This window comes from Lynx canadensis, chromosome B3, assembly GCF_007474595.2.
Source record: "Lynx canadensis isolate LIC74 chromosome B3, mLynCan4.pri.v2, whole genome shotgun sequence".
In the NCBI taxonomy this organism is placed as follows: Eukaryota; Metazoa; Chordata; class Mammalia; order Carnivora; family Felidae; genus Lynx; species Lynx canadensis.
The window spans coordinates 74,844,854-74,862,360 of record NC_044308.2 but is presented as its reverse complement, the minus strand read 5'-3'; the positions used below and the strand labels follow the sequence as shown (position 1 = coordinate 74,862,360).

At 44.9% G+C, this 17,507-nt stretch overlaps 1 protein-coding gene across 3 annotated transcripts in view; it reads left to right on the top strand.

Moving 5' to 3' along the window:
- STXBP6 (syntaxin binding protein 6) overlaps positions 1 to 7,897 on the top strand; it is a 251,706-nt gene extending 243,809 nt beyond the window's left edge. For 2 of the 3 annotated variants that reach the window (XM_030318860.1, XM_030318859.1), the window contains one exon: positions 4,725 to 5,164. In XM_030318860.1, coding sequence (XP_030174720.1) covers positions 4,725 to 4,748 — 24 coding nt within the window. In that variant the 3' untranslated portion in view covers positions 4,749 to 5,164. Of the gene's footprint in view, positions 1 to 4,724 lie in introns of all 3 variants that reach the window. The other variant, XM_030318861.2, reaches the window with a different exon arrangement.
- The last annotated feature ends 9,610 nt before the right edge of the window (positions 7,898 to 17,507 follow it).

The following is a 17,507-nucleotide window of genomic DNA, read 5'->3' as shown; positions in this document are numbered from 1 at the left end:
GATAAGTGTCCCCAGCTGAAGCTAGCTGGCCTCTCCCAGGGGCTCATGCCCAGGCCTGACTGCGGATCCGAATCCCAGCGGATGCTTCCTGCCTTCCCTTCCTGCTTCCCCCTTGCACAGACCTGTCTTCTGTGTCATCAGGTTCTCTTTTGTGACAGGGTCTTACTGCACGCCCGTCTCGGGGGCCCATTTGGGGTTCCCTGGAGGAGAATTGGCCAGATGTGGCCAAAAATGCAGGCAGGCCTGCTGGAGGTCAGACCCTTGCTTGTCACTTGTCACAGAGAGAGGGAGCTCAGATTTAAGGTCCCTTCTCCCGTCTTTGTGATACAGAAATAATAATGAGATGGAAATGCTAGAATTCCCGCCCCAGTTTCACTTCTGTAACAACAGCAAATCTTGTGGTTTACATGGGGAATGGGCAGCGGAAGTCTGGAGAAACATTCAAAGTGTTGATTTGGGGAAGAGAAAGCTAAAGGGAATAGTTTTTTAATTGTCTTCAGTCTGGGAAGAATGTTACTGCAGGCAGGTCTCTCTTGTCCCTTACCACACAGAAGGGAGCATTCTGCGCACTGATAACATTCTGCTCAAACCAGAGTGTAGGTTCGTGATTAGATCATGAAGCAGGTTACCAAGAAAGTCTGTGAAATCACTCTTCCTAAGGCGGAGTAGACAATACCCAGAGGTCATCCGTGTGGGCGTCCCCCTCGGAGGAGGTTGTACAAACACAGGGTTGGATAACCTGACCAGAGGGCCACGATTCTTGGCCCTGGTCGCCCTGTTTCCTTGATGTTGTGGCCGAGCTTGCTAGGTGGTTGGGAAGGCAGTACAGTGTGGTTAACATCTTGTGTTTGATTTACCCTCCCAGTGACCTTGGGCAAGTGCCTAATTTCTCTAAGCACCAATTCCCTCATCAATATAATAAGGCTAATTAATAACAGTGTCTGTGTCCTAGGGCCTTGAGACAATTGAATGAATTCCAACCTATAAATCTATTATCACAATACCTGGCACATATAAATCTAAATTAATATTGGTTATAATAATTTCCATAAAAATGGTTGTGTTGAACTTGCCCTACTGGGTCACCTAGTGACCACTGTACGGGGATAGAGAAATGTGATTGAGGACCTTAACAGAGGGATTGGGGAGGGATTGGAGAGAAGGTTTTCTGAGCCCCGAAGTGGGGGAGGCAGGGCTCCTGCTAAATGCTAATACCTTCTAAACACAGAACAACCCTTGAAACAGGGCTTGTCAGAACAGAAACTGATTAGTCCACCAAAGGCAAAAGGGCCTCTGGCCTTGACCACTGGGAGGATCAGTGCCAGCCAGTGGCCTGTTTTCAGTAGAGATGGAAGAGGCAGGGTCCAGCGTGCCCTTGTTTTGGTTTCCCCGCCTGTGGGTGTTCTGAGGGGGGAGGTGAAGAGGTTGCTGGTATCTATTAGTGTGTTTGAGGGAGTGCGAGCGAGACACTGTCCTGGCCAGACATGGTTTTCTAAATCTGGGATGTGTGCTTATGAATCACCAGCATTGGCAGTATTCCCATTGAGGAGATTGACCTCTTTAGATAAGGTGTGGCTGTTTTCCCAGGGACTAGGACTCCTGATTTAAACCCTCTGGTATAGCCTGACCGTGAAGATGTCATTTCACTGGCCAAGCCCCCACCAGAACTGCTGGTGAGGAGGGTGTTCAGAGAGGGAACCCAAGCCCTTCTGCCCCAGACAGACAAACAGCTGTGTTGATTCATAAAGAGTGGGCTGCATTTTACAAGTGGAGACACGGTGCGCATGTTAGCACCCTGAGCAGACAACAGTGCCATGCACCCTGGTTGAATAAGGGCACGTAACCCCCAGCCGGAGAGTATGGCACCCTTCTCTAGATTGCAGCAAAAAGGACCTTTCTGACTTTTCCCAGGACTCCTGCAATTAGGTACATTAACGAGCAGATCACCTTTGCACAGCCCCACCTCCGAGATAACGTGGGTGCTTGTCTCCAGTAGAACAGATGGGAAATGCTCCTGCACCCCCTTTCCCCCAGCTCTGTTGAGCCTGCCTGGAGGAAGCGTGGTTCCTTCCTGTGAGCTCTGGACTTGGCACGGTCTCAACCACAGAGCAGGCCTGCTCACTTTCCCCTGCCCCAAAAAGCACAACATTGCAGTGCGTGCCATGCTGTGACACCCGCCACAGGCAGCGAGTCAGCAGGCAAGAGCAGCACCCGCACCTAGGCATCCTTAGATGACACGTCTACAGAAAGGAACAGTGATCTGCCCTGTTTTGTACAAGCTCGTGTTGGGGGTGAGGGAGGGAACAAGCGGTAAGAGGTACTTCTCTCACTGGCAGGGACTGGCTGCCTCTATCCCTGCTACAGTCACCTGGTCCCTTTGGGCCCCTGAACCAGAAGCAACCTCAGGAGGCCTCTTAAAATCCCCTCCAACCAAGTGCAAATAATTTATTTTTATTATTTAGATGGAGTAATCTACACAGCTGTGAAAGAGAAAGATTTCTGTGGGATATTAAGAAAACAAAATACACCAAAAGGAAATTGTAAGCTCATCTTCTGTAGGAACTCTACTATCTAAACTGACCCATAAGCATTTGAGTTGGAGATGATATTTCTAAACATAAGGAGACTGAGGTATAGAGCAGCTGTGACTTTAGGGCTCAAGGTCATTCAGCAGACTTGTAGCAGAGAAGCAACAGCACCCTGCCTTCCATGTTCCAAAACTTCTAACTCCCAGAGAATTTTAAAAAACAATGGAAAAAAAAAAAAAAAAACACGGAAATGGTGCCACTTTCTGCAAAGACACTGCAAATAGTCAAATATCCAATCCAGCCATATTTCTACAATGCTGTGTTGGCCACGGCCTCACCTGGGTGGGGCTCCCTTTAGCGCCATCCCAGATGCCCTAGTAGTCACCAGGGCCTGGTGCAAACGGCCGTACAGTTGTTGCTGAAGATTGATGACTGGGGGTGAATTGGCACAAGCCTATTAGCTGAAGGTTAACAGCTCAGTGAATAACAGGACAGCAGCACTGATCAAATATTTATGTTTGGTATTCATTATGCACAACACTTAACAACTCTGGTTGATTTGAATGGTCCACGTTGCTAAATAATGTATTAAAACTAGAGACGGAGCAAGAAGCGGAATCCGTACCCCGGAGGGGCGGAGCGTGGTGGGGCAGTGGAACAGATCCGGAGGAGAGCCACGGGACTATAAACTCTTCAGGTTCAGGAGTTATTAGCCACCTCCACCCTTCTTGGCAAAAACCCACAGCACTTAGCACCGCGGCGGCCCCACACTCACAAATACCATCTGACAGTGACAGACTCGGTGTCTGCACTGCAGAAGGTCCATGGGGGCCTCTGTGGAGACTGGCATCACCAGGCAGAGAGGCACAAGGAGGTCTTCCAGCTGAGGTGAATTTAGCAGCAAGAAGGCCTGGGTCCACAGGTCCCTTCTGCATCACATGCTAACGTGGTCCGGTACACCTGCTGCAAGGGAAATGTCCGCTGCATCTGCAGGTGACCAGAAGTGGCAGCCCCAGGGTCGGAGACATCCAACCCTCCTCGTTGTTGGAGACATCAAAGAAAGGGAAGGAGAGACTCATGCTGCCCTGGGTCACACCGGAGAAACGGGTCATTGACACCGTTCAGATTGATGGATAGCACTGCTGTGTGGAATCAGGCAAATCCCCCTGCTAATTCTTCAAGGACCGAGAACCTGGTCATGATGCAGATGATATGGCTTTCTACAAAGTTCTTGCCTGCCAAAGAATCACCTGCTGTTTGCTCAAAGACAAACCCTGTCCTCTACTTCCAGTCGCAACCCCAGGGATTAATCCCTAATACAAGATTCTGGACACATGCGGAATTACAGTTCAGGCTCAGCTCTGCCTTCTGGTTCATGTCAGTTTATGGGCTCCTTGGAAAGGATCAAAGAAAAGCAAAGTCAGATTTAACTTTATGTTCTGTATCTGCCTATATTTCCTTAAGTATATCATCACGGGTTCTAGCTGAGCTTGGGAAGCTACTGAATGATACAGTAGTATTGGTGTTCCCATTTATAAAGGTCTAACATTTCAGCAAGCCACATTTCTCAAATACTAGTAGGCTATCGCTTCTCAGCCTTTTGGCTAAGATCAAATGTCAAATACCAGTGGGAGTAGCAAATGAAGGTCTGGGTTTGGTGTATTGTTCAGCCCTAGTCAGTAACACTGCTTCCTGGTCAAGTGCTTTCAACTTGGTTAAATGTCCAGGCTAGATACTGAGTGGATTAATGCAAACTGTTCCTCTACAGTTGATTTTTAATACTCTTTGAGGTATCAGTCCATACGTACATTTGAGGAGTGTTGGTTTTCCTGGATAACTAGTAATGTGGGAGCACAAAGGCCTCGGTTCCTCCCCCCCACTCCTCCTCGGTAGGTCACTCACTCTGCCTGTGCACTGGCTATTCCATTTACTCCGGTGGAATGCAGGAAAGCCACATAGCATGCTCTCCCACCAGGACACATACACCAATGGAACTACTGTTAAGGAGGCGTCCCAAACACAATGCCCGGTGGACTATTTGAGAAAATGTTGCACATTTACTAGACGTCACTGTGCATAGTAAGGTGATCTGCCACAGCAAGTGAAACCTCGGTACTGTCTCTCAGCATGGATTTGGGGAGGGAACAGCACAAATGCCTAACAATGCCTTACTCTGCCACCCCTGTCTCTCCGTAGCTCGCCATGAAGCACAAATGTTGAGAAGCTGCCTATCTGGGTGATGACCCTCTTAAGAGAAATGGAAGAGCTCAGCGGTTTTTACAAGAATTCCGGACCTCTGCTTGCTTCTTTTTTTCCAATATATATGGACTTAGGTTTTTTTGCTTTGCCTTTTCAGATGTTAATATGAAAGAATAGATGTTGTGTTGATACATTTCACTAATGATTGTGCTAAGAAAGGCTGCAGCAGGCATCAGCTTCATTTGGTTTTTGTTTTTCTCCACTGTGTGTATTTATGTCTTTAGGTGTGTTTCTCTTTTTTTGTTTTAAGGTGGGTTTTTTTTTTTTGGTAGTTTGAATATAAAATTAGGACCAAATGATATCCAGAGTTGGGTCTAAACTGACAACATGTATTCTTTTTTTCTTGATATTAAGGCAGAGAGGTGTGCCTGGCTGGCTCAGTTGGTAGAGCGTGCAACTCTTGATCTCAGGGTCATGAGTTCAAGCCCCACATTAGGTGTAGAGCTTACTTGAAAAAAAATTGTGATATTAAGCCAGAAGACCTTTCAATAGGGTAACATGAGATATTATTGTTCCTAGATGGAAATCAGAGTCAAGCAGTGATTGGTCTCTCCGTCTCCTAGCCGCTCTTAAATTTGAAGGTTAAGATTCTATATCTTGAAACAGAAGTCTGTATTATGGGAAACATTTGGATTTATCGGGGGAAACAGCAGTCTTAGATTTTGCTTTTTATGTAGTAATTTCTTGCATGAGCCATCACCAGCACTCAAAAAAAAACAAATCAGAATGACAGAAATCTACTTTCTGAGCTACAGTTTAGGTATTTCTAGTACTTGTTTCCAGGCTGATTATTTGCAATTATCCTATGAAGGGTAAAAATTTGGCATTAAAGGCCTAAGGAAAACCCTATTTAAAAACTTCTGTACATTCATAGATGTCTCTTTCTTTTGTCATTGTCCCAAATTACGGCAGCCAGTATTGAAAAGAGCTTGGATTTTTATCAAGAATTGATTTGTCCGGATAAAGGTCCGTGTAAATGATAACGTGAAAAGATACTACATTTAAAATCTCTTTTCTTTTTACAAAGTCATGCCAATTTTAGAAACACCCTTACAATATCCTTGGGAAATGGCCTTCGGTTTCATGGTATCTGATTTTTGGAGGTTTTGATGTTGTTATTGCTATCTATTTATTTAATGTAATTTAAAGTGTGGGTGTCTTGACAAATTGTATTTCATGGCAATTGCAACTTGCCTGGTCTGACATAAAACATGATCATGAAGGCTTTACACTGCAGTCAGATTGAATAAAGTTGGTTCACACACCTCCTGATTTTGTATTACTCCAGGGAGTGCTGGGTTTAGAGTCTGGGAGTTTTGTTTCTTTAAGGGTTTAATGTTAAATATAAAAGTTGTGTTTTGTCTTCATGAAACAAGGAAGCAAGCACACCCCAGACACAGTCCCAGCCTCCCACTGCAAGGGCATTGATTTTTAAGCTGCCTGAATCTTCAGGATCCCTTTCTGTTCCTTTCTACCCATTGAGCCGATTGAGTCTATGTATATTGTAGCCTCTTACACAGCAGCAGAAGATGACTTTGGAATTATTTATGCTGATTTAAATAGCTTAAGTTCTCCTGATAAAGCAATCCTGGGAGACAAAGTTGGGCTTTGGGGGCAAAAAAATTTATCTTAGACTGTATGTGTCAAAAGGGAGATGGGATTTGCCAGACACAAATTTCTGAATCCTCTTAGGAAGATGATCCAGTTCAAGAAAATTCTCTGTAAAATTAATATGGTAAACTACATAAGTTTAGTACAAGTTTTGTGCTTTTCTTCCAGTGTCTAAAAAGTTCAAAGAAGCCAGGAACTTTCTATCTGATGAGCACCATTTATAATTTCTAAGAAAAGCCCAACGAATCACTCCAAACAGGTTTTGTTTGCAGACCTCAGCTCAGGAAACACACATACACACAGATCTATTCATCTTCCAGAGTTGGATTCTAGCTAGCTAGTTGGTATAAATAATTGAAAGGGTAAATCTAAAACCTCCTGACAATTGGCCAAACTCAAAAATAAATTTGTTGCCAAGTATCTAACAAGAGTGTTTGCAGAGCTGCTTCTAAAGGAGCAGAGGATGAGGTCATAAGCATACTGTGAAATCTGAGATTCTTCCTCCCCGGTAGAATTATGATAGCCACTCTTCCTAAATGTAGGTATTCCACATCGCGCCCTCCAGCTTCACTCCCTGTTTATCCTTTTAGACTTCAGCCTTGCCGGAAATAGCTTGGATTGGAACGCCTATCTGGGTCTTTATTAGCTTCCCCTATTGATTTGCTTCCAGGCCGTGGCCATGCCCTTGACCTCCCTGGGTCAAAGCCCTACCTAGGCCTCCACCTTACGAGAGGCCGGGACCACAATCCCCTGTCTTTCCTCTACCTCCTGACCTCTGTCAGAGCTGCCCTGTGATGACACATGTGAAGTGCTTCGCTATCCTCTTGTAGAAGGTGCTGCAATACAAAATATTAATACAGTCTAGCCTAGAGAAAATTGCTAATTCGTCACATTGTTTGGGACCAATTTGTTGGGTTGAGCTGCTAGAAGACCGTTTGTTTCATTTCTGCACTCCATTTTGGGACACTTTCTGTGAAGGAGTTCTTCAATTGTACTGACAACACATAAAGAAAAGCTCCCCAGTATTACTGCTTCTTCCTGGAACATAGCTGTAATTTTCTTCACTAGTATTAGATATCTGTATGCAGGATGCATCCAGTTGTTCAGGTTAATGTTTCATATTAAAGAATGTATTTGTAAAATGTAACAAGATCAGTAGTGAACTTTTTTTAAGCTCTGAAAAAATGAAAGATTGTGTTAGACTTAAAATTACAGTGAAATCTGTCTTAATACTTTTGTGGCTAACAAAGGTTGTGAATTTATGTAAAAATATTTACAGAATGCCCTAAATAAGGGATAATAAAGATAGGTTTTGCTTTTCAGTTTTTAGAATCGTAACACCGCGGCTGTCTGTTGTGCAGTTATTAATTCTTCAGAAGTTTCTCTAGGATGTCAAATATAATTTTTGTTTCTTTCAGAGACAAATAACACCTGCTCTGTGATTCACGATTACAGTAAGCTCTCATTTTGTCATTAAATATTTTAACTCTGTGATGAAAGTTTGTTTTTCTCAATTATTTGTCAAATCTATAAAACACAACCAAATAGGCAGGCATCATCATGTATTCTATGCTGTGGGGAAGATCCTGTGGGCCTACGGAAGGCTAATTCTAATTCTAGCTCTAGCATAATGGTAGCGTTTCCTTATATATGTTCTAAAGGTAAAACCTGAAATGTGTAAAAGTCAAAAGAGCTAACCTTACTTTAGACCATTAGCTCTATCCAGCAAGAGTCTTTTTTTTTTTTTCTTCTCACGGGCAAAGGAATTAAGCCAATGAACAATTACCTTTCTGCTGATCCTGGTGATGTTCTCAACTCAGATACTCATTTACAGCCTGGGCCCTCATTCAGCAGACTAGTTTCATGCCCTGTTAAATTGGAAAGAAGACTTGATCCAATTATGTCGATTTACTCTTACAGAAATAAATACCGCATCACCCACTTGTTTTCAAGGGAAGTGACTTGGGTGACGCTGTACAGAGCAGCCCTCTGGGTTGGCATGGACTCGTGCTAAAGCAGGCAGGACTTTGAAGTGTTTCCTGGATGGAAGGGCAAGACTGCAGTCTCTACTTTTCAGAGAGGACAGGACAGAGAGATGGCTTGGCTGGATGAGGAAAGCAGCCTTAATTATGTAGTTAAAGGCCCCAATTCTTGCAAACTCATTATAAGCCCATTGCTTTGCAATAGTGATCTTTTTTCTTAATATAATTTGTATTTGCTGGCAATTCCACCACCATTAATTCTCAATTTGAGGGGAGGATGAATATGGTAAGCGTTTTTTAATCTAAAAAATAATACTAAAAAGATAAATCTAATGGTGCCCTCCCGCTGACTGTGAGTGAGGACATGCTTAGGAAAAACTATTGACCCATCATGATCATCATCTGCCTAAAGAAGCAGATTGAGGGCGGGGAGTGAGGGAGGCAGAGAGAAGAAGAGTGGGGGGAAAAAAATACCAAAAATAAATTTCAAACAGAGATGCAAATGTTTGAGTGTTATTTCTGTTGATATCCATTCTGGGTGCCTGGCAGAGGTGGGCCTGGGTGGTACCTTGATGTACGTTTGCACATTCCACATATGCATGCTCACAACTGACAGCAAGAAAAGAGGCTGTGCTCCTACGTGCCCCTGAAATCACCCCACTTTCTTGCCCTTCTGGACTGGTGAGGTAGGTGCTAGTATTTCCCGGGTCAACAAAACCAGAAAATGCCTCAGGTGGGCCATTGTCAGTGTATGAGATGTAAAGACTTAAGAGACATGGAAAAAGACCAGATCTCTGCCCCACCCCCCACAAGACAGATCTCACTTATTCTATAAATGTGAATGTACTAACAGCCCTATTGTAACAAGATGGGGCAAACTATAGATTTTCCTTTGATTTTCTTTTTGAACATCCAGGAATTACCATACAAAGTGATTTGGCATAGCCAGAGCCAGCCTGACACAAAAATTCGGCTTCATTTTTACCTCCTACCAACCTCTCTCCCTTCCATGCCCTTCACCTTGCTGTCCCTTTTTAAATCCTGCTTCAGCTAACTATTCCTCTGCCGTAAAGTGCTGGCTCACGGTGGCTTAGGGCAGTCTCCCCCCCCCCCCCCGGGCTGCCTCACTGTCACCTGGGAAGCCACTAAAAATGCACACATTTTACTCCCAAACTTGCCCTCTTGGTGTCCCTGGCCATCTTGTGTTTTGCAAAGAAAAGCGAAACTACCTCAGAAGGCTTCGGATGACGGCACCTGGCTTCCCCAGATGCTTAATGGGTTTAAACCAGCAAATTAAAGCTGTCAAGGAAATTAAATGTACTATGCATTTCAGCTCAATTACTGCTATAATGTAACCTCCTGCCTTGACTCCCATTATATTTTCTCCCTGGAGCCTCGTCTGGAGCCTCAGGATTTCCTGAGTCACGTTTTCACTTCCCAGCCCTGAAGTTTTGTGCCATATTTTCTTCCTTCTGCTGATGAGTCATGGTCTTCAGGAGGGCTGCCTCAGTGGCACATGCCACCGCTGGATGTAGGCTGGTGAGGCAACACTGTCCTACCTCCCTCGGTTCCACGGGAACCAGTGGACAGAACTAAGGGATTCTGAGTTGGCTGCTGCTGTGTATTGCCACTGCTCTCGCATTTTGTCTTTTAGACATATTATATGCCAGTGATTCTCAGGTGGAGTGAAGGCTTTTTTTTTTTTTTAATAGAACACATGTTTGGGTTTTTTTCTCCTTGTCTTTGTGTGTTCAACCAGCCCGAGGATGGCTATTTTTTTTTTTTAATTTTTTTTTTTCAACGTTTATTTATTTTTGGGACAGACAGAGATAGAGCATGAACGGGGGAGGGGCAGAGAGAGAGGGAGACACAGAATCGGAAACAGGCTCCAGGCTCTGAGCCATCAGCCCAGAGCCCGACGCGGGGCTGGAACTCACGGACCGCGAGATCGTGACCTGGCTGAAGTCGGACGCCCAACCGACTGCGCCACCCAGGCGCCCCCCGAGGATGGCTATTTAAATGGAGCCTGGCCCCATCACACATCCATATTTAGATGTGTCAGGAATCACCAATCCTGCAAGTCCCTGGTGTCCCTTGTCAACATTAGATATGAACCTTTGTCCTATGATATTGTATCCCAATTTCTTTGCCACTCACTGTCAGATGACATAGAAAAAAGAAAACGGACCCCATAAATTCGTAGCTTTATCCAGAGATCTAAAACACGGCTTGGATGATTCACAATTTCTAAAGAAAATTCCCGTTACATACTCTGACCATGAGCACCAAATGCTCTGTGTAATTGTAACACCACATTCTTGGTGATTAAAACCTGAAGCTTCCTGTTAGTTTTCCTTAAAATGAATCCTCTCTTTTACTACCCTAGGAAGGAAAATCTGGTTCCTACTATTGAACATACTTTTTACTCATACCACAGTAGCTTCCTTTGGGCAGTGTTTTAGACCTGGAATTATAGGGGTACCTGACTGCTCAGTTAAGCGTCAGACTTCAGCTCACAGTTCATGGGTTCAAGCCCCGCACAGGGCTCTGTGCTGAGAGCACGGAACCTGGAGCCTGTTCCAAATTATAGTGGCCAATACAAGTAGGCACATATAGATTGGTCTGAAGCTTTCCAGTATTGAAGGAGCCTCAGCATTTGACAGAAACAGGGAAAAAAGAATGTATGAATCATACCCACCGCACACCCCCGGGAGGAAAAATAAAACACATCTTGTACTGGAGTGGACATGGGCAGGGTGCCCTCTTGTGATGACTTACTGGAGGCAGCATTGCACTGTGGTTAATAAATGGTCCCAGAAGCTCCAGTCCTGGTTGGTCTCAGGCAACACACCGACCCTCTCTGTGCCTGTTTTTTTAGCTTTAAAATGGGAGTTATTGTCTACTTCACAGGTTATTATAAGGATTAAACGAAATCACAAAAGTAATTTTAGCCCCGTACCTGGCACATAAGGGCTCCATGTGTGCCAGTCAGCTTAGCAGCAGGCTTCTTCTCCGTGATGGATCCAAAATAAAGTAGTAAAACTTACAGGCTTGTGATGGCTTCCAGGCTGCGCTGATGGCCGGAAGAATGGATGTGTTTTCCTTAAATCCATGTTGGCCCAGGGCATGTGAGCAGACATTTTCCAGGTCTCTTTTGCCATTTTTATGATCCGTAGACATAGAACCCTTGACATTTCACATATCCAGCTGAGGCTCCTGGCCCAAATGCAACCCAGTGGGGGTCATTTTCTGGAGGAAATTTCCAAAAAGACTAAATTCACAAGAGAGAAGAGTGAGACAAACTGGCCCTAGGGTCTGTGCCATCACCTACAGGAATGGACATGAACAGTTTTATGGCCTGGGAGAATATGAGACCTGTCCTTTGGGTAGTAATTCATGCTCCTTTTCAAAAAAGAAGTCCAAGATCTGCAGGTGTATTGCTGTGACTCCAAGGATGATGCTACTCAAACAGAGACTATTCCTAGATGACTTAGATTGAGAGTAACTTAGAACCATTTACTCCACAAATGGAATCTGGGCCTAGTGTGAAAATAGCCCTGAGAGAAAAGGAAGGAATTCATATCTCAGTGTAAACCAGTGATAGCATGCCTTTTCTGGAAGCATCTTTAGGCATTCAGCTAAAAGAAGGAAAGAAGGACCCAGAAAAACTGATGTCAGCATACTGTTCTCCCATAGTTGTCACAGTGCTGTTAATTATGATGTCCAAGTAAATCCAAGACTATTCGGGAAATAGGTCATTTGTAAACGACTGTCCACGTAAGAAGGACCTGGTTAGTTTCAACAGTGGATGTACCCCAACCAAACCCCAACCTCTACTCCTGTAAAAATTGCACTAGGTGTTGTTGGGTTTTGGGGGGGGGGGGGAGTTGGGGTTTTTTTTGGCTTTTTTTGTGTGTGTGGTTTTTTTTAGCAAATTGCAAGCCATGCAAGTTACTTTTTTAAAAGTAAATTAACTAGAATCCTTCCTAGCAGAGAGCTTCCTGGCTTTGTCATTAGCTTTTCGTCCTCAGGCAAACTACATAATCTTTCTGTATCTGATTCTTCATGTTTCAAAGGAAAATAATCTACATCCTGCCTGCCTCACAGTCCTGGTGAGTGATGTGTGCTATGTAAAGGAACTCTTTGAAATACAAAGTGCTAAGGAGGTTAGGTCACTCCCTAACACACTGGTCTGCAAGTCCCCACCCAACACCTAAGGGATTCCTTTATCTACCTCCCCCTCTCCCCCTATGGGTCTGACCCTACGTGATGATGTCAGATGGCACTGCCATCCCCTCTTCCTCCTCTCCCAAGGAAAAGAATCCCCCACAGAGAGTTTGATGCCACTTGCTATCATGAGAAGTAGAACAAAGACCATAGTAGGAGATAGTCCCAGGCTGCTCAGGGTAAGGGACACCTGGGCTTAAAGGCAACCCCCAAGGGGAAAGACTCAGGGCATTCCAGGGGTGGAGGGAGAACACTGTGCTGGATAGGTTGGCCTGGACGCAGCTCACCCCAGGACCCGGGGTAACTCTTGAGAGTTCTGACGTCCTGATGAAGACACCTGTTCTCCTTCCACCTGGGAAGTCTTTTGTTGACAACAAACAAAATAAAATTTCAGCAACTAGTCGGGGAAGTCAGACATACTCCCCCTGGACGGAGACACATTCAGGCCCATACTGTGTGTGGTTGTCCTAACATAAGATAAACATGGAGCACCACAAAAATGGCCAAGGTCTTGGGAATTCACTGAATAAACATGAAAGGAATGATAATTAGTTACTCCAGAAAGACAGGTTACTGATCTTATCAAAGGATGCAATCTGAGGACATTCTTTCAGACACAGGGAAGACTCACTGCTCAGCTCCTCTCCCTGGGAGCAGCATGATTATCCTGACTAAAGAAAGCCTGGAAGCCAGCTCTGTACTCCCCTCTGGGGGTGCCTCAGCTGGGCAACAGCAAGAGAAAGACCTGGAAGAAAGCCTAACTATCTCTCCCCAAGCCTAATGCTGAGCTGGTCTAAGCCACCTACTCAAGCTGGTGTTCCTCTGGACTCCACCACATTCTCCATGGTGGGTGAGCCACCACACACACACACACACACACACACACACACACACTCACAAGATAGCCCTCAGGCTCATCCTACTCACCAGCAATGTTGGATGAAAGAGATCGAGGAGCCACAGGAGGAAGGGGATGTGCACCATAGTCCACCCGCTGGGTCCTCATTCTGTGTTCCCCCTTATTCAGTTTCTCCTCCCTGATGTGGAGGGAGGACGGATGAAGGGCAAAAGAAAGTTCCTGTGGCAGCATGAGGGATAGCCGTTAACTCTAACAAAAGCATGAACGACAGGAGGGGGCAATTAGGGGAAAGCACTCACTCTATTTCCAAAGCTATTCAAACCTGTCCTTCTTTCTGAAGAATGATCCATAGTAGTCCTGCTTAGCAACAGATGAGGGCTTCTGTAAGTCCCGACAAGTCTAATTCTACAAGCATGCCCACAAAAGACATTGGCCTAAAGTTTCATTGTAGGGTTTTTAACCTAAGAAAAGAAAGCCTTGAATATAGTGCCCAGGTCTGCCCCTGAATTCAGTTGGGACTGAACATAAACCCACCTCATTCCTCACTGTGCTTTAACCAGCTTGGGTATCTTCCCATTCTCCAGCATGCCAGGGCCTCGTGTGCCTGAAAACCTTCACCTTGCTGTCTGTGAGGCCAAGAACAACACTTCCTTCCCTAACACCTCATGTGGCCCATCATTTCTTGTCTATCAAGTCTCCACTTACATGTCTCCTCAGAAAGATCTTCCCTAACCACTGCATCTAAAGAAGAACCCACCAAATGTGTACTCAGACACATTTTCTTCTTTACTGTCTGGCCCACATGGACCATGTCTATTTTGTTTACCCCATTGCCTGAAGACCTATGATTTACTAGGCACTTAGTACACTCTTATTACATAAATGAACCTTTGCTCCAGTTAAAGTTCCCATGCAGGACTCCAAAGGGAGTTCACAGAAGAAAAAAAACATCCAAGGAACTAAATATATGAAAAGCTGGTTAGCCTCATAGAAAAATGCAAATTTTTAAAAAGGTGGCATTCAAAAGCTGATGACATCCCATAATCAAATACTATCAAATGGGAGTATAAACAGACCACATTTCTGTAGGCAAGTCGTCCACATGGATGAAGGTTCAAATGGCTGTGTTCCCTCCCACTGAGCCCCCCAGGGCCACACTCTGCAGCCACCAGCCTCCCCAACCACTCTGTACAGAGTCTACCACTCAGATCGCTGCCTCCTAGTTATCCCCATTAGAGCAGCTGAATTACAGAAAGTTTCTCCAGCCTCTAGAAATCAGAAAGCAGTTGTCAGGAGCCACTGAAGTTCCCCCAAGCAAAAAAAAACCAACAAATACAGTAAACAAATGCTGCCTTTTCTTTGCCTGTTTTACATTTGATATTGGTGGGACTCCCACTGCCCCATCCAACTTTGGTAATGTTTTCTTGAACCCGTCAGTACTCTCCTTTTCTATGGAATTCTGAATCTGGAAAGGAAAGAAGGGATGATGATTTTCTAAACTATAAAATCTTTATCTACTGTATTGGGCAACCCTTTTGTTCATCTATGCCATTATGGATTTATTGTGTCTCAATTCCAAATTCCCCCTTTCTCCCCACCTCCTGCCTTGTGGATCTGGAGTTGGACCTTCAACATTGCACCTGCTGCTTCTGTATCCCTTGGCAGTTAACTCCTTTTTACTAATTAACAATGATCTATGTTAAATTCTCCCTGTTCCAATAACTGGCATGGTTTCTTTCTCCACCTGAACCCTGCCTGACATCATCTCAGGCATCTTGGCACAGCATCCGCTCCCAGACCTTTGTCACTCTCCCAAGTCTCTTTTGGCAAAATCCTTTACTTCTGGCAAATGATTAATTTCCTACTTGGCTAGAATCAGGACTATCCTGATGGGGAGATTATCCTGGATTATCCAATGAGCCCAATGTAATCGTAAGGGTCCTTATAAGAAAGAGGCAGGTGGGTTAGAGTCAGAAAAAACTATGTGATGAGGAAAGCAGAGAGAGAGAGAGACTAGAAGATGCTAAACTACTGGCCTTGAAGGTGGAAGAAGGGACCACAAATCCAGTGATGCAGAGGGCCCCTAGAAGCTAGAAAAGGCAGGGAAACAGATTCTGCCTTAGAGCTTCCAGAAGGAACACAGTATTGCTAACACCTTGATTTGAGGACTTCTGACATCTAGAACTGTAAAATAATAAATTTGTGTTGGTGCAAGCCACTGAGTTTGTGCTAATTTGTTACAGAAGCAACAGGAAACCAACAAAGCCCTTAACCCCCAAGGTGAGGTGTTTAAGCTCTCAGGACAGATCTCCCCCAACATGGAGGATAGGCATGTCCCACTGAAACCAGGGATAGCCAATAGCTCCTCTCAAACCCAACCTAGTTGTAATCAACAAGCATTTACTGAAGACTCTGGATCTCTCCTGGGGAAATGGAAAGAGGAATCTAGACCCCAACCTCAAAGACAGAGTCACATGAGGAGAATAAAATTTCAAGATGGGATACACTAGATGCGAAATGGCTGACAAGTTCAGCTAGGGTTCTAGGCACTCAGAAGAGGTTGGGGCGCCTGGGTGGCTTAGTTGGTTAAGCATCCAACTTCAGCTCAGGTCATGATCTAACTGTTCATGGGTTTGAGCCCCATATCGGGCTCTGTGCTGACAGCTCAGAGTCTGGAGTCTGCTTCAGATTCTGTGTTTCCCCCTCTCTCCGCCCGCCCTCTCTGTCTCTCTCTCTCTGTCTCTCAGAAACAAATAAACATTAAAAACAAGAAGAAGAGGTAATCATCTTTAATCTCAGCGAAATGCTTCTCCTCCTATTCGGCCTTTCCATGGGGGGACTGTGCACCCAGGCTTGCGCAGGACAGCCACGTTTACAGCTGTTGTCCTGTTGTAATCATGAATAGGGACTCTTTTCATTCAAAAGCACCCAGATTCATGATAAACCACATGGTCACTCTAATGGTAGGGCATTAGTCAGGAAGCCACTAGACACTCTGCACCCTCTTAGGAACAGGTTTGAGCTTAAATCTCAACACAAAATAAAAACGGATCGCCAACTTTTTATGCTACCAAAATCCCAGTAGAGAACACTTTCAGGTGATTGACTGTGAGTGAAACAGACATTTCAATAATACTTGATATACAGTCCTCAGATTCTCTTCCTGGCACAAAGTGAGGAAACTTAGGTTACATTGTCTAATGAGATACAGCGATGTTAATGTAAGACACCTCCTGCAGCTGAAGCAGCCCGGAAGGGTTTTGTTGTTTTGTTTTTAAGCCTTGCTTGTGATGGAGCCAGTGGGTGGAGAGTTGGGGGAGGAGAGAGAGGAGAAGCTGAAGAGGAAGAATGTAAGCATGTAAGCGAGGTCGGAGAGGGGAAAACAGTGAATGCTGGGATTCTTGCCATATTTACCAGGGTTACTAAGCAGTCATTGGATTCTGCCCTTGAACTTGACGCTCAAGGTACTATCCTTTCAAAGACCTCTCCTGCTCCAGAGGGGAGGTTGGACAGCAGGGTGCTGTTCAACTCTGTCTGTTCAGGACGGTGCTTTGGAATGTGGAGGTGAGTGCAGTGTGGGGGGCTTCGAATCCATCTGTCATGTCAAACTCTGTGTGGGCTGAATCGTGTCACTCAAATTGGTCCATAAAGGGATGAAAATTAAAATGCTGATAAATGAAATCATCAAATTACAGGAAGCTATGGAGTGTGCTCAAGATCACACCTACCTTTGGGGGATTTTGATGAGACTCTGTGTCTTCTAACTGGTTTTTCTTATCTTCTGGCCACCTTATTAGCCAGGATTGACACAATATTTAATGCTCTGTGTCTTTCATTGGTTTTTTTGCTCTATGTTGTTAAGCTCCTCTTTGCATCCCCCCCCTTCCCTGGGGTAGTATCACCAGCGATTCCAGAGCTGGCCTCTGGGTGTATGTGCAGTGTGGTTTGACTTGCGTCCTTGGCACATTCTACCTCCAACACCCCCATCCCTTCGTGCCAGGCCTCCTGGAGGCAACAGTAACCTTTCTCCCCAGACACTTG